Here is a 17421-nt window from a genome sequence, read left to right as displayed (position 1 = left end):
ATTGAAGATTGCAGCCTATGCTCAGTATTATTCATATGTGTTATATGATCCATATAAGTTCCAAAGATCTGGGATATGGCTGGAATTACATGTGAGAGTCCTCAAAAAGTGGACAGTAAATTCTGAAACTATTAGGTTGTATCAGAGGTTAGAATATGAAGCAAATAGCAACCTGTATTTTCTATCTGTCTTGTAATTAAGGATATTATAATGCAAATGTAAAGGATTGTTTAATTTTATAATTTTCCAAATAAAAAAGTCTTTGGAAAAAAGTGTGTTAGTCACTTCTGATCATTTAACTTTGCTGGATACGTATCTCTCGTAAGGGTCTGTGACAAGTAGGCTCCCTATAGCAAGTACTTGTTTACACCAATTCAAAGAATATTACAAGAAGTATTTCAAAGCATCAAAATCATTCACATTCATATTTGGTTCCATCAAAGTGTTTTTGCTACAATAGGTGGTTAAATAAGGTGTGGGGAGTTCATTTTGCAAAAAAAGAATACAACCAATTTAAGATCTTTCAAGAACAGCTACTGGGGGCCAATAAGCCATGTGTCCTGTGCCTCAGGGAAACTGCCTTTCATAATGCCTACTGGAACTATTTGTGCTGCTGCTCAATTAACATACCATGCAATGTTTTTATTACAGAGCCCACAACTCAAAATGTCCTTTTGCCTTGTACTTATTTTTCTTAGATTGTAATCATGGACATATATTAGAATTTACCTGTTACAACCACTCACTCCACTGTTTGGCCCTGATTCACAACTAGCCTCCTTCTCTCTGAAATCTTAACACACAAACAGTTTGTTCACCAAGACTATCTTTGTTCTCAGCAATGCTAACCTCTCTGGGCTCTCCCTGCAGTCAGTGGAGACAGTTTCCTCCAAAGATGAAACTCAGTTTCACAAATCCAGCCTTTCTGAATACTTTTTATCTCTTTCCGTTGCTAGTAAGGAATACTATATATAATGTACAGTTTAAAGTACAGGTCAGCATTTAACATTGCATATTTTTCAATGCAGCTTTTTGTTAGCGTATAGTTCTCACCAATCCAAAATAAAGTCACCCAAGTTGATTCAGGTATGTTTGCCTGTCTTGGTTCTTTTAATTTCTGATGTTCACTCACTCAACCTAACAGGACTTAGAAGTATACCTGCTTTGCTTATCAAATCACAACACACACAGATGGACAACTTCAGAGAAAATAACAAGGAGGAGATGGAAATTTCTTAGTCTAAACTGATAATGAGAGGGACAAATCACAAGAACAGCCGTAGGAGAAAAACCAGTCTCAAAAGAAACTACAGAAATATCTCTCAGCTACAGTGATTTCAGAAACTTCCTCTACAATGAAATGGTTAGGTAATTTTCCTTGTCAGTTTCAAAACAGACTTTACTATTTTCTTGCATAATAATTCCCATATGGGAAGGTTAGATTTATTTAATATGTGTTTTAAGATTATTAAGAAAATGTTGGTTTGGAAATTCAGTCACTGTGGCTCATTGAAGTTGCAGCTTCACACACTTTTCTTTTTGTTTACAGCTTTCATGAGGCAGCCACTGATTAACGAGTGACCTGTACAAGTCCTGGATGAGGACTATGATGGGGAATGTAATGTGGGTAAAAACTCAGATTACAGTGGAGAATGACAGCATGAGGCATCAAAATTAAAGTGGAAGAACTGCAGCAGGAACTCCAGACAAATATTTTCTGGTGCCAATTGATGCTTTGGGTTTGATTTGTTGTTTTGGTTTTTTTTTTTTACCCCAACCCCAAAAGCAGTTTACAGTTTTATATTTTTAAAGAGAAAGTCTACATTTTTTTTGTAAAAAGATGTATAGTTGATAATTTAAAAAGTTTTAGTAAGATTCCTCTTTACCAGACTTTAAATTTATCAGTGAAGGAGACAGTTGAGCAGTATGCAGTTATTAAAGAGACCTATGTATCTTTTAAAATAAGGAAAAGTGTTTAATACCATATTATCCTTACTGTGGCTACTTTACCCTTGAATACCCCTACTACATCCTTTGTGGAGAGAATAAATTTTAAACTTATTCCCAATGGCTCCCCAGCTGGTCTTTCCCAAATATGTTCTAATACATACAATTTCATAAGCACTTGGCCAACAAAATGCAGCAAATTTTTTTAAATAATAAAAATATATGTAGCTATATACTACAGAGAGAAAATGAATACAGAAACTGTGTGGCAGTAAAATGTATAGAATCAGCACAGCAGTATCTGAGATTATGAAAAACCTGCACAAAATAATTCTGTTTTGTTATAAACAGTAAGTAAAGACATGATTAGAAACTGTACGATAATACATAAAAGGAAGCGAGAAGAGCTAGAGCTGAGTGTTAGCTTTGGCATTTCTTACCTTTTCCTGAATGTTTAATTTAGCTTTCAAAGAGAAAATAACAGGGAACCTGATGTGGTGCATAAATGAAAAATATTAATATAAATCCAGGTGGTTTAGGGTTGGTTTGCCTTTTTTTTTTTTTTGTTGGTTCATTCTTTGTTTTATTTTGAAAAATACAGCTTCTAGCTGAAACAGAAGTCTCTGGATGAGATGCAGACCCTAGTATCCAAACACTCTGATCTAGTCTAATGTCTAATATAGTACATCCAATTTCAGATTAGAAAAGCCAAAAGGATATCTCTCAGCTGTACTCTCAAGATACTCTCAGTACAGTGCTCTCAAAGAAGCTGAGATTCTCATGTGCTAATTGCATCAGCACTAGAATAAAATAATAAAAAAACCATAATAAAAAAACCATAGTTTTGTTGGTGTGTTTAAAAAGAAGGATGATGGATGTGAAATATAGAAAAAGGAATCAGTAGTCAAAAGCTATGGGCCTCACAAAATCAACTTTGTTGTCTAGTGTTCTTCAGAAACTATGAGAAAAACAGTGTCTTGAAATGAGATGAAATATAACAGAATAATAACTGAAGGACCTGAAGCACTTTAATCACCTGAGTATTTTGGTGGTTTAATCACAGTGCAATATTTATGTTCCCACTGGTATAATTCCACTACATGGGGGTTTAGTTTGTTTTCCTTGAGGGAAAAGAGATATGCTACAAGGAGAACTGCCATGCAGACAAGGAGTTCACACCATAACCCAGGCTGCTTCTCCCCATTACCTATTTGTGGGTTTTGTTGCTTTTTTTTTTTTGTTGTTGTGTTGGTCTGGTTAGTCTATTTTTTCGGTCCTTTTTGGTTTTTTTTGGGGGGGGAGGTGGTGGCGTTGGTTTTTTATTTGCTTGTTTGTGGTTTTTTATTTCACATGAAACTGGAAAGCCAGGTGTGGAGCCAATTTCTGCAATTTTAGTGACTTCACACTGACTTTCACAAAACGAGTCTTCTCAGAAGGGAAATTCCAATTCAGCAGACAAATTAAAGATATCTACAATAAACAAACATAATCCATTTAGAATTTTTAAATGAACACATATTTCAGATTCATATTTAAAATAAAAAGTATATTACATTAATATGAGAAGTTGAAACCATATGTCCCATCAAACTTAGGCACATTTGTTTGCAAACATATGTAAAAAGAGAAGAACTGTGCAGAAAACAAATATTTTGTTTGAGCTAGACCAGTCAGTCTCACCTCTCTGCCTGGTAAAATTTTGGAGCAGATTCTCCTGGAAGGCATTCTAGGTCACATGAAAAACAACAAGGTGCTTGGTGACAGCCAGCACGGCTTAACTAAGGGGAAATCCTGCCTGACCAATTTGGTGGCCTTCTATGATGGGGATATGGAACTGATGGATAGGGGTAGAGCAGTTGACATCACCTACCTGGACTTGTGCAAAGAGTTCAACACTGTCCCACATGACATCCTTGTCTCTAAATTGGAGAGAGATATATTTGACAGGTGGACCACTTGGTGGATAAAGAACTGGCTGAACGGCCACACACAAAGAGTTGTGGTCAACGGTTCAATGTCTGGCTGGAGACCAGTAATGAGTGGTGTCCCTCAGGGATCGGTGTTGGGACCAATCTTGCTCAATATCTTTGTCACTGACATGGACAATGGGATTGAGTGCACCCTCAGCAAGTTTGCCGATGACACCAAGCTGTGTGGTTTGGTTGATACGCTGGAGGAAAGGAATGCCATCCATAGGGACCTTGACACACTTGTGAGGTGGGCTGATGCCAACCTCATAAAGTTTAACCATGCCAAGTGCAAGGTCCTACACCTGGGTGGGAGCAATCCCAGGCACAGCTACAGGTTGGGCAGAGAAGAGATTCAGAGCAGCCCTGTGGAGAAGGACTTGGAGGTGTTGATCAATGAGAAAATGAACATGAGCCAGCTTCAGTGTGCGCTTACAGCCCAGAAAGCCAACCGTATCCTGGGCTGTATCAAAAGGAGCGTGACCAGCAGGTCAAAGGAGGTGATCCTGCCCCTCTACTCTGCTCTTGTGAGACCTCACTTGGAGTATTGTGTGCAGTTCTGGTGTTCTCAACATAAAAAGAACATGGAACTGCTGGAACAAGTCCAGAGGAGGGCCACGAGGATGATCAGGGGACTGGAGCACCTCCCATATGAAGACAGGCTGAGAAAGTTGGGGCTGTTGAGCCTGGAGAAGAGAAGGCTGCGTGGAGACCTCTTAGCAGCCTTCCAGTATCTGAAGGGGGCCTACAGGGATGCTGGGGAGGGACTATTCATTAGGGACTGTAGTGATAGGACAAGGGGTAACGGGTTGAAACTTAAACAGCAGAGGTTTAGACTGGATATAAGGAAGAAATTGTTTACTGTTAGGGTGGTGAGGTACTGGAATGGGTTGCCCAGGGAGGTTGTGAATGTGCCATCCCTGGCAGTGTTCAAGGTCAGGTATAAGGAAGCCCTGGGTGATATGGTTTAGTGTGAGGTGTTCCTGCCCATGGCAGGGGGGTTGGAACTAGATGATCTTAAGGTCCTTTCCAACCCTAAGTGTTCTATGATTCTATGATTTTCACAGAATTATTTCATGTGTTGTCTGAAAGCAGTTCTAAATGAAGCAAGCAGTGCCAATTCAACTGAAGTAATAACTTCTCAGTCCCACTATATGAAAAATGTAGAAATAAATTACCCACCAAAAAGTAATAACTCTGAAATAAAAGGTAGTAGTCAAATTTTTAATAATCTAAATTAGTTGTAAGGGGCAGATTCAAAGAAAGCCTTAACATTGCAAAGAGCTGAGATGCCTACTTTTACTCTCCTGATAGAATCATAGAATCATTTAGGTTGGAAAAGACCTTTAAAATTATTTAATCCAACTGTTAACCCAGCACTGCCAAGTCCACCACTAAACTATGTCTCCAACTGCCACATTTGCACATCTGTTGAATACCTTCGGGGATAGTGACTCAACCACTTCCCTAGGCAGCCTGTTCAAGTGCTTGACAATCCTTTCAGTGAAGACATTTTTCCTAATATCCAGTCTAAACCTCCCCTGGTGCAACTTGAGGCCATTTTCTCTTTTTCTATTGCTTGCTATTTTGAAGAAGAGACCGACATTCACCTCACTAAAACCCACTTTCAGGTACTTGTAGAGAGTGATAATGTCTCCCCTGAGCCTTTCTCCAAGCTGAAGAATCGCAGTTCCCACAGCCACACCTCATAGGACTTGTTCTCTAGACCTTTCACCAGCTTCATTTTACAGATGTCTACCGTGAAGCAGAGGAAGAATTTGACATTTCCACTATTTTACTTGTCCACAGATTTCCCGTGAATTCAGAAGTCCTAACTCTCACGTCTGTCTGTCATCCAATAGGCAATCCTCTTTTCCTTGGGTTAACATGCTCAAAAAATGAAAAAAAGGAAAAATAAAATGTTGGATGCACTGTATGGCCTCTGACATGGGAAGTTTTTAATTCTTCTTTCATCAAGAATTGAAGATGCTGAATTAATAAGGCTATTAACACATTAAAAGTAAGAGCTAAGTGTTAATAACTTAATCACTGCTGAGTCATTTTTATTTTACACAGACTGATGCTGTATCTTTAGCTAAGAAATTACATAGTAATTAGAAATTACCCAGCAATTATTATGTGTGATAATTCTCTAAATGTGTTACAAAGTACCTGACAGGATTTTGATTCTATGTTAAAAGTTTACTATATCATCAGCTTAAAATCACACGCTTAGTAATAAAAGACCCTAAAGGGACAAATGGTCTGATACAAGTGGGTCCTGGTAATTTCTAATTTCCATACTTCACAGTCCCAGTGAGTTTTTGTAGCTCCATATGCAAGAATGGTCATTGAAACAGGTTGGGATTGGCCAGTGTGCAATAATAAAATATGCAAGAAAAAAGCTGTTAACTGTTGAGGATCACTTTCATCCTAGTCTATATTCAATTATTGCATGAAACATTACACAGGGAGAGTTTTGCTGTCAAGATGAGATTTTTGACAAAACGAACAGACATTTTTGAAAAATACTTTTTAAAAAGACTTTCATCTGATCTCATACAAGAAAAATGTTTTAATGTTCCTAAAATCATTCAAGTATATTTACTGAATAAATACTATTAGAACTACAATTCCTAGGAAGTGTGCTGAAATAATATCATTAATTACATTTCAGAAGGATAGAAATATATTTTGTTTCTCACCCACATCATAACAACGTTTTCGAGTGCAACCAATTTATCGTTATCTACTTAAAAAGGTGATTTACTGGCACAAGAGACTCCATTTTCAGGAAAACACAGTATTTTTCATTACATGTTGACAAATGAGAACATTCTGAATCCTCTTGAGCTGAAGGTGTAGATCAAAACCTAGAAAATTTATCAAAGCTTATTTGTTTGGTCAGATGTCGTGGTAGTTTTCTTTAGAATTTGTGTCTTTAAAGCCATCTCAGCATATTTGTTTTTAACTTTCAGAAATCATAACTGGTTTCAGAACATGGAATTCAAAGAAAGTTTGGAAATAATGAAGCAGCTTGCAAAATATGCATAGCAAGTCAAAGAATAAGTGTCACAATGAAGTATAAGAACAATTTGAAAACTGGATTTAGAACACAGTTTAAGTTACTGCTCTGATACAAACAGTACACTAGTGTGCATTATTTATCAATAACTTTATGGCATTAGGTGTTTTTTTATCGAAATCTCAGCCATGAATCAATTAACTTTGTAGAATTATCCACTTTCTGTTAAAAAAAAAAAAAGAAGATAAACCATCTAGTTTAGTATCAGGGGAACCGTGAGAAAAGTTGTCTGAGAATAATCTGGAATCTCCAAGTTCAGAGGAGAAACGAAGAGAACCTCAAGTACATCACACTGTAAAAGTTGATGATGAAGCCATTCAGGTTTTTGTTTTTTTTTTTTTTTTTTTAATTTGAAACATGATTTCTGAACAGAGTTGCAAACTGTAAAGTATTTTAGAACAGGCCTGACATTCTGTGTGAAAGCACTTTTGAATTTCCCAGTGGAAGGAGGAAATAGTTGAAACATTCTTGGCTACAGATTTTCTTTAGAGTGTATTTGATCACATTAAGGGATAATTGCTGCCTCTTACTAATAACCATGAACCACTCTGAGGAGCATCACTGCCCCTGGAATACACAAGCAGTTCTGAAAATACGCCAATTCCAATACAGGGAATACATGTACCTGTCTGTGGGCACAGCCTCTTACTTCTGTGATTAAACACTTGAATTTTGCTTCTTCCTTTAGAGTCTAAGCAGTACTATTATATTTTGTAAAACAGAGTTCTCCAAAGTATAGTATGTGAATTAACTTTTGGACATGAGAATGTTTTTCCACAAGTGAAGCTCAGGTGCTGTAAAGCACGAAGTATAATTCTTCTTTGTGGCTTCACACTTTGTTGAAGGCTATGCTTCATCTACATCAGGTATTTTCAGTCATATATTTAAAAATTTATTTTAAGGGACTGACTAGATAGGTAGAGGCTGTCAGAAGTTTATGTTAATTTCTAGTTACTGATAGTGTCAAAGCATTTTTATTGCAGACAAAAGAAATTTAGGCTTCAGTCTGTCTTGTTACCACTCCTTGCCTTACAGTGACTGAAACAAGTCACAGACGAAATTGCCATGCTGGAGATGTCCCTTCCACAGTGCAGTGTCACTCCATACTTCTCTCTGTGAGGCATGTAAATCCTAATAATACTTTGTTTTCGCCTATTCTACATTATTTTATTTGCAAAGCTGCTCTTGATCACTGCTGAATAATATAAATGGATGACATGAAAATATTTTTGTGTACTAGAATTGATGTAGTACAGCTGTTAAGACTGCTTGGATTTGACAGCATAAAATAGTTGTTAAACTAAATCAATGAAATTTTCATTTAACAGTAAGGTAAATTAAACAAGAGAAATTTGCAGTTCATAACCATTAAATCTTTCCAATAAATGTGTTTCTGTTTCAGATAGTATTCTGTTATACCTATATCCTAATACCATATTCCAGGTTCTGAAGACTCCTCATTTTTTTTTTTCCCTTTAAATTTTATCTACTGATTGCTTTCATAAAATAACAAACTTATTCTATTTGTTCTTAAATCTTATTTACCTCAGAGAAGTCAAAGATTTATGACACCTTATAAAAATAAGACACACAAAAAGAAAAGCTTTTGTGATGCAAAGACTATTTACATTTGAGTCTATACATATTTTTCTTCCCCTCTTCACAAGATTGAAATGCTTTTCATAAGTACATTTAGCTTACACATTTAAATGTGCCATTTACAGTGGGATTACAGGGTTCGTAATAGACTTAAAAAGCATTATCATGACTTTTTGTTTCTTATATCATAGCACATTTGCATAGTAGTCTATATGTTGGGGAGCTTGCTTAGAGATTGCTAGTCTTCGCTCAGTCTGCAGAGATAAGACGAATAGCTCCTCCTGTTAAATATTTCCCAATCACCATGATGGATTTGTGTTCCCTTTCCCTGCTCTCCTGATAGCCTTACAACTCTGGCTAACCATTTTAACAGAAAGCTTCAACCCTTTTTCCAGAGCACACCATAGCCAATTGGTGAGGATGCTCTCATTGTCTCCACTAATAAGAAGACACTAGTGGTTGCATCAGCAACAACACAACTTTGCTTTTTTACTTCTTAATGCTCTGAGTCTTGGGAACCCAAGTGGAAAGACATGTCTACTGTAAGTTAGGCTTTTAAACTCCAGTGAGGGCATGAATTCAGATACACCAAATATGCTTAGTGTACCTAAAAAACCCCTTGCTCACTACCAAGACTCTTTACAAGTTCATTGAGCTCTTTCCTCTGGCTTTCAGACAATCTTAGGAGGCCTGGAATTTTCCCCTGGCATTTGTAACTTAGGTTGTATTGATTTATTTTTACTTTTAGCTTACAAAACAGATGGGTGTGTGTTTTAGATATTTTCAATAATTAAAGCTCTTAATTTATTTTTCATCAATGCAGCTTTTTTTTTATTTTATGAAAATTACCAATAGTAATCTGTACATAAGAAATATGAATGGATAGAAAATGTCAGAATTTCCCCATATCCAACCAATAGAACTTCCTCTCCATGTCTGTAATTCCAAAACCCAAATTACAGAACATATGCCTGGCAATCACTTACATGAATAATGCCTATTTTGTGGCCCACAAACTCTAATAATAAGATATATTCAGCATACCTTACTTTGCCGATTAACAGCAATTCCATTTATACTGTATGTTCTCACAGACTGCCGTAAAATTATAGAGAATTTGGAAAACAAAATCAAAATTATTTCTTTGATATATGAAACCATAAGAAAAATGTACATCACTAAAAGGCATTATGCTGAAGAAGTCAATAGACAGTTTGTGAAGTATTAACCAAAAATCTTTTAATGAAGATTTATAATATGGGCATGAAAATTTTAAAATTAATTACCTAGATTATCTTCTGTTCCAAAGGCCAGTAGTGCTTTAACATTTTTTGCTGGTATTATACAGTTATCAAGACAATATAATCATCATGAAGATACTAATTTTTAGAGACAAGCGTGTTTGGGACACAACATAAGATAGAAAAAGACATCAGCATCAGAACCTGCTAATTTACAAAAAGTGCTATTTTTACAAAATAATGACAGGGTGATTTGGAGGTAACAGATGGAAGCAGAAGTATAAGTAGAAATGTCAAAAGAAAAATGGAAAAGCAAAGGAACATATGAGAAACTGTATTTATGTGAACAATCAATATTCTGTGTACATTTATAAAGAATGCATTAATAACTGCACAAAGGAACACCTGAGGCTGGCTGAGAAGCAGTTTGTCAGCAGGCTGAATAGGAGCAAGGAGATACCATCTTTAAGCACCAAAGACACGAGATCCCAGAAAAGAGGATTTTACGTACTTCAGAACCTCCCTGTTTAATCCAGTAAAAATCTGCAGTGGGAATCACAGTCAGCTGCACTAAATGGCTGCCTACAGGGAGAGTCATCAAGGGTAGCTCCTTTTTATCACAGAATACCCCTTGAAGGCATGGCAATATAGTGTTTTACACAACACTGTTGCTGACAGTGAAACTGTAGCCTCAGTGTTGAGGAACAGATAGGAAGTTGGAAAAAATTGCTTAGACTGAAGTGGGACAGAATTGAGAATTTCTCAAACTATTGTTATATTCTGAGCACAGATAACATTGTAACTCTGAACAATGATTTATCAACTTTGTTGGCTGGAGAACAACTTGAGATAAACACATGACAAGCTGAAGCAAAGATTACATTCTATATTTCTTTCATTAAATACCTGTTTCTGATATCCTAACCTTAAGACCTTACCTATGCAAGTTTTTTACTGTTTTATTTATAAACCTGACTAATATTGTGAGGTGTATCATGTTTCAGGCAAATCGAAGGTTTGTAGAATGAAGAAAATTTCTGAGGAACCCATATTCCAGATCATTTTTAAACTCAGTGGGAATTCAGTGTTTTCTGCAAGGAAACACTGTAGGAAGAACATAAAGACAGATACTTTAAATGATAGCAAATGCCCGTCTCATCCAAAAGTGTGTCTCTCAAAAGGAGATGACTAGGAAATGTGCATACAGGACAAGCATTTAAGGTTTTTCTCAGCTTTCTCAGCTTCCACCATGTTGTGGTTTAGGAATGTCATAAGCCAGAGGTGATCATGTGGTTTACTAAACAAGAAACAGATTCTTTTTTATGACATTTCTGAGCCTCCACTGAACCCATGTAAACTTTTGGTATCCAAAGAATTTGTTGCTAGGTGTTCCAGAGCTTCACATCACAGTGCATGAAGAATTACTTTGGCTTGTTCTGAACTGGTCACAGGTAATTTGACCTTAATATCTTATTCATATTTTTTTTTATTGTTCTCTTGACTACTCAGGTTTGTTTAGTGTGAGAGTAGTATTCACAGACGGGACAGTGGGAAAGAGTTCCTGTCATCAGAAGGATACTGATGTAGTGAGGCTCACTACAAAAAAACATGGCTCCTTCCAGCTACCTTAATTCTGGACAAACTTCCCTAGTGTCAGACTTAACAGTTCAAATTCACACAAGTCCTGGAAGATGTAGCACTGTTCCTCCTTTCACAAACACTAAATAAGGAAGAAGAGAGCACATTCCTCTCACTTCATCTTTCACCTATATGAACAACCAGTGGAGAAAATAGCCTGGATCAGTCTCTACACCTTCCTTATAACTGGGAGCAAAGAACTCCACCTCAGTTGCCAATTAAGCATATAGGAGATAAAAAGGAGAAGGAAAAGAGCATACATTTTTCTTTTGTGCATCCACCACTGAAGAATGAAAGAAATACAAGCTTTTTGAGGCAGAGGGAGAAAGAGCAAGATTCTTGCTATCACCCATATGCAACTACTAACTGAACAGTTTCATATGGTAGGCTTCAAAAATAGTATCCATTTCATTGTTGGTAATACAGAACTTTCAAAACCTTTATTCCTAAAGAAGTAACACTTTCGTAAAATGTGTTAATTTTGAACTATTACTCTTCATTTGGTTTTGTGTTTTTTAGTTCCTAAATGCCAAATATCAAGATTTAGTATAGTTTGACACAAGCACAAATTCACATAGCACAGATGTCATGCAAATATGTTAAAAATATGTTTGATTTTGCTAACAATACAATCAAAACTTGGGGTATATTTAGATTGCTTTTAATGCCTTGTAAAGCTATGTACCTCATTACACATGAGCTTTCCCTATTATTAATCTGAAATTACTACAAAAAAGCCCAGTCAGAGAGAATTTATGGGCTACTTCAGGCTGAAATTTGGAAAAAATAATGTATTGTATATTCATTAATCAATGAGTCCTTTTTAAGGTCTTGTTTTGTGTCAGATACTGAATTTGCATCTGTTAAGGGGAATCTTCTAATTCATAAAGAGCCCTACTGAAATTACTTAAGTTCAACCTACAGATTTTCTTCATAACCTTTCAACCCACAACTTCTAAAAAGCCACAGTTGTCATCTGAACCATGTGACATTTATGGAATTCCATATGTTACTTCAAGTTTCTCACTAAGCAAAACAGAGTCACAGATATATATGCATATAAAGGGATCTAAAATTGAAATCTTATTTGTCACCAAGTCAATCTTTGGACAAGCATTTTTCAATCTGAAGTGAACCTTACACTCACCAAAGAATAAGATAACGCATTCCACAGTAATGCAAACAGAAGTATAAGAGGAAGCAGTCCTGTAGATAGCTATTAAAATGTCACTAATTTCATGTAAGGAATTAACTTCTTTTGATCTAAATAGCTGCATGTCAATAATAGAAACTTTAAAGTCACTAACTTGGTAGGTATTGAACAGATAAGTACAGACAGATTTACTACAGAAAAATATTTTAAAGAGTAATTTGGAAAAAGTGAGATACATCACACTGATTTCAGCTGGTGATTGTGATATAAATGCACTCATAGTATACAGTAGTCACGGTACACACAGCTACCAGTTATTAGAGACCAAAACTGGCAATAGAGGTTTGCGCTACAAAGAAAACATACTCCACTGTAGACACAAATCAGTTCCAAATTTCTCTTTTATAAAACCTTCTAAGTGTTCAGTAATAACTTCAAACTTCAGTGTTTTGTTAGACATCATGTAACTTGAAATTTTTCTGCAAGTAGTTCTCTTGACCCTCAAATTAATTAGTCTGCTTGCTACTTTTATTCTTTCCTAAGCTTGCTGGTAGCAGTGTATCTCTTGTGAAGAGCATGGAATGGAATAAAAAAGCTGGTCTGAACTAATGTGTTGGAGGGAGGACAAAACCTTTGCAATTTATTAATGTATTCAAAAGACTGTTACAAAACTTTACAATTTAATTATTGGAAGATTATAGAACTGCTTCAGTGCTTCTGTACTGTGTTAAATAAACTGTACGTGCAACGAGTAATAAATGGAATTGTTAATTTCAGTGCATCCTTAGGGAATAATGGAGGAGGGGGTGGTAGTTACATTATTTAGAGCTCCAAATGGATTTGAGTTTATATGCAGTAATAAATCTTAAATACATTCTTAATTAACCCTGCCTCAAGCCCCTTTTTACCTTAGGAGCTGAGAGACACAGTGTCTGTTAGAATAACTCACCATTCACATTCTTAAAGATGCTTAGGATTGGGAGGATTTGCCGATAATAGGGCACCAAGGCCCTCCCCACCATGTCAGCCGACACCACCAGGTGCTGGAGGACCTTCAGTGTGATGCAGATGATCTGTCGGTTACGAAGGTTCAGTGCATCTGTGATGTAGAAAGAACAACAGGCAGAAAGCAGAATTAATTTCTAAAATGTAGAGGGAGGGGGAGAAGTCCTCTAATGGACAAATTTAATTAAACTGTACTCTGCTGGGGATTGTAAGTGGCTCTTTATTAGCCTAGCTTTGAAAGATTCCAAAGATGGATTGCAGTCCTGATGTTATAAAACACCGCCTTGTCTGATTGTTATTTGTTCCCACAATTTGTGATGACTCTTCAGTAACCCAAAGAATGCAGCTCATTATTTGTTCATGATGCCTATGTAATACTGGCATGGTCCAAACAAATAAAAAATAAATGTGCAGTAAGTACCATCTGGGGCCAATGGAACTGTACAACTGCAAGACAACCTGCAAAGGTCGACAACAGCTACATTCTAGTACAACAATTAGTGTTTGTATGTTTGTGCTCATTTATTTCATGCTCATTTTATTCATTCAACTAACAATGCCTTCTATTCTGAGAATCTGTACAATGAAGCAAATGTTTATAGGGAAAAAAATCCACAAAAAAAACCCTGTAGCTTTCTTTAAAAGACAAACATCCTAGGGAAAAAAAAAAAAAAAGGATTTTGTCTTGCTTACTTTAGATTTTTCTCTTAGCTTTCAGCATTATGCTTCTAATCTTACAATACTAAGATATTTCATAAATATCTTTTGTTTGTCTTTTAATTTTACTAAAAAAAGTACCTTGCATTCTCTCTTGTAATTAAAAATGAGTCATGCTTGAAATCTTTATTGTTTATTTTCATGCAAAAACTATCTAGTTATAAGACCTCTGAAATTATGCAGCTGGAATCTGTTGTCAAATTGGTATGCTACTATAAATCTATAAAATCATAAAATGGTCTGTGTTGGAAGGGACCTGAACATCCATCTAGTTCTAACCCTTCTACCATGGGCAGGAACACCCTCTACCAGACCAGGTAGCTCAAAGCCTTCTGTGGGCAACCTGCTCCAGTGTCACAACACCCTCACAGTAAAGAATTTCTTCCTACTATCTAACCTAAGTCTACCCTCTTTCCATTTAAAGCCATTACTCTTTGACCTATCACTGCACACCCATGTAAAAGATCCCTCTCCAGCTTTCCTCATGGGTGGACGTTCTAAGTCTACTTTAGCAAAGAGAAAACTCCAGATACAAATTTAAATATTCAGTAAAAATCTCAGGCAGGAAAATATTCTCTTACAGAGGAACAGGCAATATTTATTTTCTTAAAAGAGTGATTGGAAAAGAAAGCTCTGGGGTTCCAACATAGAGGTTTATTCATGGCTAAAGTGTCATACACAGAAATAGCAGCTAACTGAACCAATAGGGAAATTATCCTCAATATCTGTAATTTTCAGTACAATAATTATTTGCTATTCATACAAACATGAATGAATATTTGTATTCACTTGTATGAATGAATTTATATAAACACAAAGAAAATAATTATTTTTAATTAATAAAATCATAGAATCATAGAATAGTTAGGATTAGAAAGGACCTCAAGATCATCTAGTTCCAACCCCACTGCCATGGGCAGGGACACCTCACACTAAACCATGCCACCCGAGGCTTCATCCAACCTGGTCTTGAACACTGCCAGGGATGGAGCATTCACAACCTCCCTGGGCAACCCATTCCAGTACCTCACCATCCTAACAGTAAAGAATTTCTTCCTTATATCAAGTCTAAACCCCTGCTGTCTATGTTTCAACCCGTTACCCCTTGTCCTATCACTACAGTCCCTAATGAATAGTCCCTCCCCAGCATCCCTGTAGGCCCCCTTCAAATACTGGAAGGCTGCTAAGAGGTCTCCACACAGCCTTCTCTTCTCCATGCTGACCAGCCACAACTTTCTCAGCCTGTCTTCATACGGGAGGTGCTCCAGTCCCCTGATCATCCTCGTGGCCCTCCTCTGGACTTGTTCCAGCAGTTCCATGTTCTTTTTATGTTGAGGACACCAGAACTGAACACAGTACTCCAAGTGAGGTCTCACCAGAGCAGAGTAGAGGGGCAGGATCACCTCCTTTGACCTGCTGGTCACGCTCCTTTTGATACAGCCCAGGATACGGTTGGCTTTCTGGGCTGTGAGTGCACACTGCTGGCTCATGTTCATTTTCTCATTGATCAACACCCCCAAGTCCTTCTCCGCAGGGCTGCTCTGAATCTCTTCTCTGCCCAACCTGTAGCTGTGCCTGGGATTGCTCCCACCCAGGTGTAGGACCTTGCACTTGGCATGGTTAAACTTCATAAGGTTGGCATCAGCCCACCTCACAAGTGTGTCAAGGTCCCTCTGGATGGCATTCCTTCCCTCTAGCGTATCAACAGAACCACACAGCTTGGTGTCATCGGCAAACTTTCTGAGGGCACACTCAATTCCATTGTCCATGTCAGCGACAAAGATATTAAACAAGACCGGTCCCAACACCGATCCCTGAGGGACACCACTCGTTACTGGTCTCCAGCCAGACATTGAACCGTTGACCACAACTCTTTGAGTGCGACCAACCAGCCAGTTCTTTATCCACCGAGTGGTCCACCTATCAAATTGATGACACTCCAATTTAGAGACAAGGATGTCATGTGGGACAGTGTCGAATGCTTTGCAGAAGTCCAGGTAGATGACGTCAACTGCTCCACCCCTGTCCATCACTTTTGTAGCCCCGTCATAGAAGGCCACCAAATTGGTCAGGCAGGATTTTCCCCCTAGTAAAGCCATGCTGGCTGTCACCAAGCACATTTCTCTTTTTCATGTGCCCTAGCATGCCTTCCAAAAGAATCTGCTCCCAGATTTTGCCAGGCAGAGAGGTGAGACTGACTGGTCTGTAATTCCCTGGGTCATCCATTTTCCCCTTCTTGAAAATGGGGGTTATATTTCCCTTTTTCCAGTCATCAGGAACTTCACCTGACTACCATGATTTTTCAAATATGATGGCCAGTGGCTTTGCAACTTCATTGGCCAGCTCCTTCAGGACCCGCGGATGGATTTCATCAGGTCCCATGGACTTGTGCGTGTTCAGGTTCTTAAGATTGTCTCAAACCAGATCCTCTCCTACAGTGGGCCCAAGATCTAGGTTTTCACAGTCCCTGCGTCCGCCTTCCAAGACTCGGGTGCTGTGGTCAGAGCCTTTGCCAGTGAAGACTGAGGCAAAGAAGCCATTCAGAACCTCAGCCTTCTCCAAGTCCTGTGTAGCCAGTTCTCCTGAAAGTTTCCGGAGGGGGCCTACATTGTACTTAGTCTGTTTTTTAGCCGCTACATACCTATAAAATCCCTTTCTGTTATCTTTAACATCCCTTGCCAAGTTTAGCTCCAATTGGGCCTTAGCTTTCCTAACCTGTTCCCTAACTACCCTGACAACATCCCTGTATTCATCCCAGGCCACCTGTCCTTGTTACCACCTTTTATAAGCTTCTTTTTTCTTGTGATTTTTTTTCTCAGCAGCTCCTTATCCATCCAAGGAGGTCTCCTGGCCCTCCTGCTGCACTTCCTTCTAGTCGGGATGCAACACTCCTGAGCTTGTAGCAGGTGATCCTTGAATATCAACCAAAAGTCTTGGGCCCCCCTGCCCTCTAGGGCTATATCCCATGGAACCTTGCTAAGCAGGTTCCTGAAGAGCCCAAAGTCTGCTCTCTTGAAGTCCAGGGCAGTGAGCTTGCTGCACGCTCTTCTCACTGTCCTGAGGACCTCG

General features: G+C 37.8%; 1 protein-coding gene across 1 annotated transcript in view; it reads right to left on the bottom strand.

The window, feature by feature from the left end:
- Positions 1-17421, bottom strand: part of PACRG (parkin coregulated) — a 239793-nt gene that overhangs the window by 83977 nt on the left and 138395 nt on the right. The window contains exon 5 of the mRNA XM_005150118.3: positions 13580-13729. Within this exon, the coding sequence (XP_005150175.2) occupies positions 13580-13729 (150 nt within the window). The remainder of the gene's footprint in view (positions 1-13579; positions 13730-17421) is intronic.

This window comes from Melopsittacus undulatus, chromosome 3, assembly GCF_012275295.1.
Source record: "Melopsittacus undulatus isolate bMelUnd1 chromosome 3, bMelUnd1.mat.Z, whole genome shotgun sequence".
Classification (NCBI taxonomy): Eukaryota; Metazoa; Chordata; class Aves; order Psittaciformes; family Psittaculidae; genus Melopsittacus; species Melopsittacus undulatus.
The sequence above is the reverse complement of the archived record's forward strand: the minus strand, read 5'-3'. Positions and strand labels throughout refer to the sequence as shown.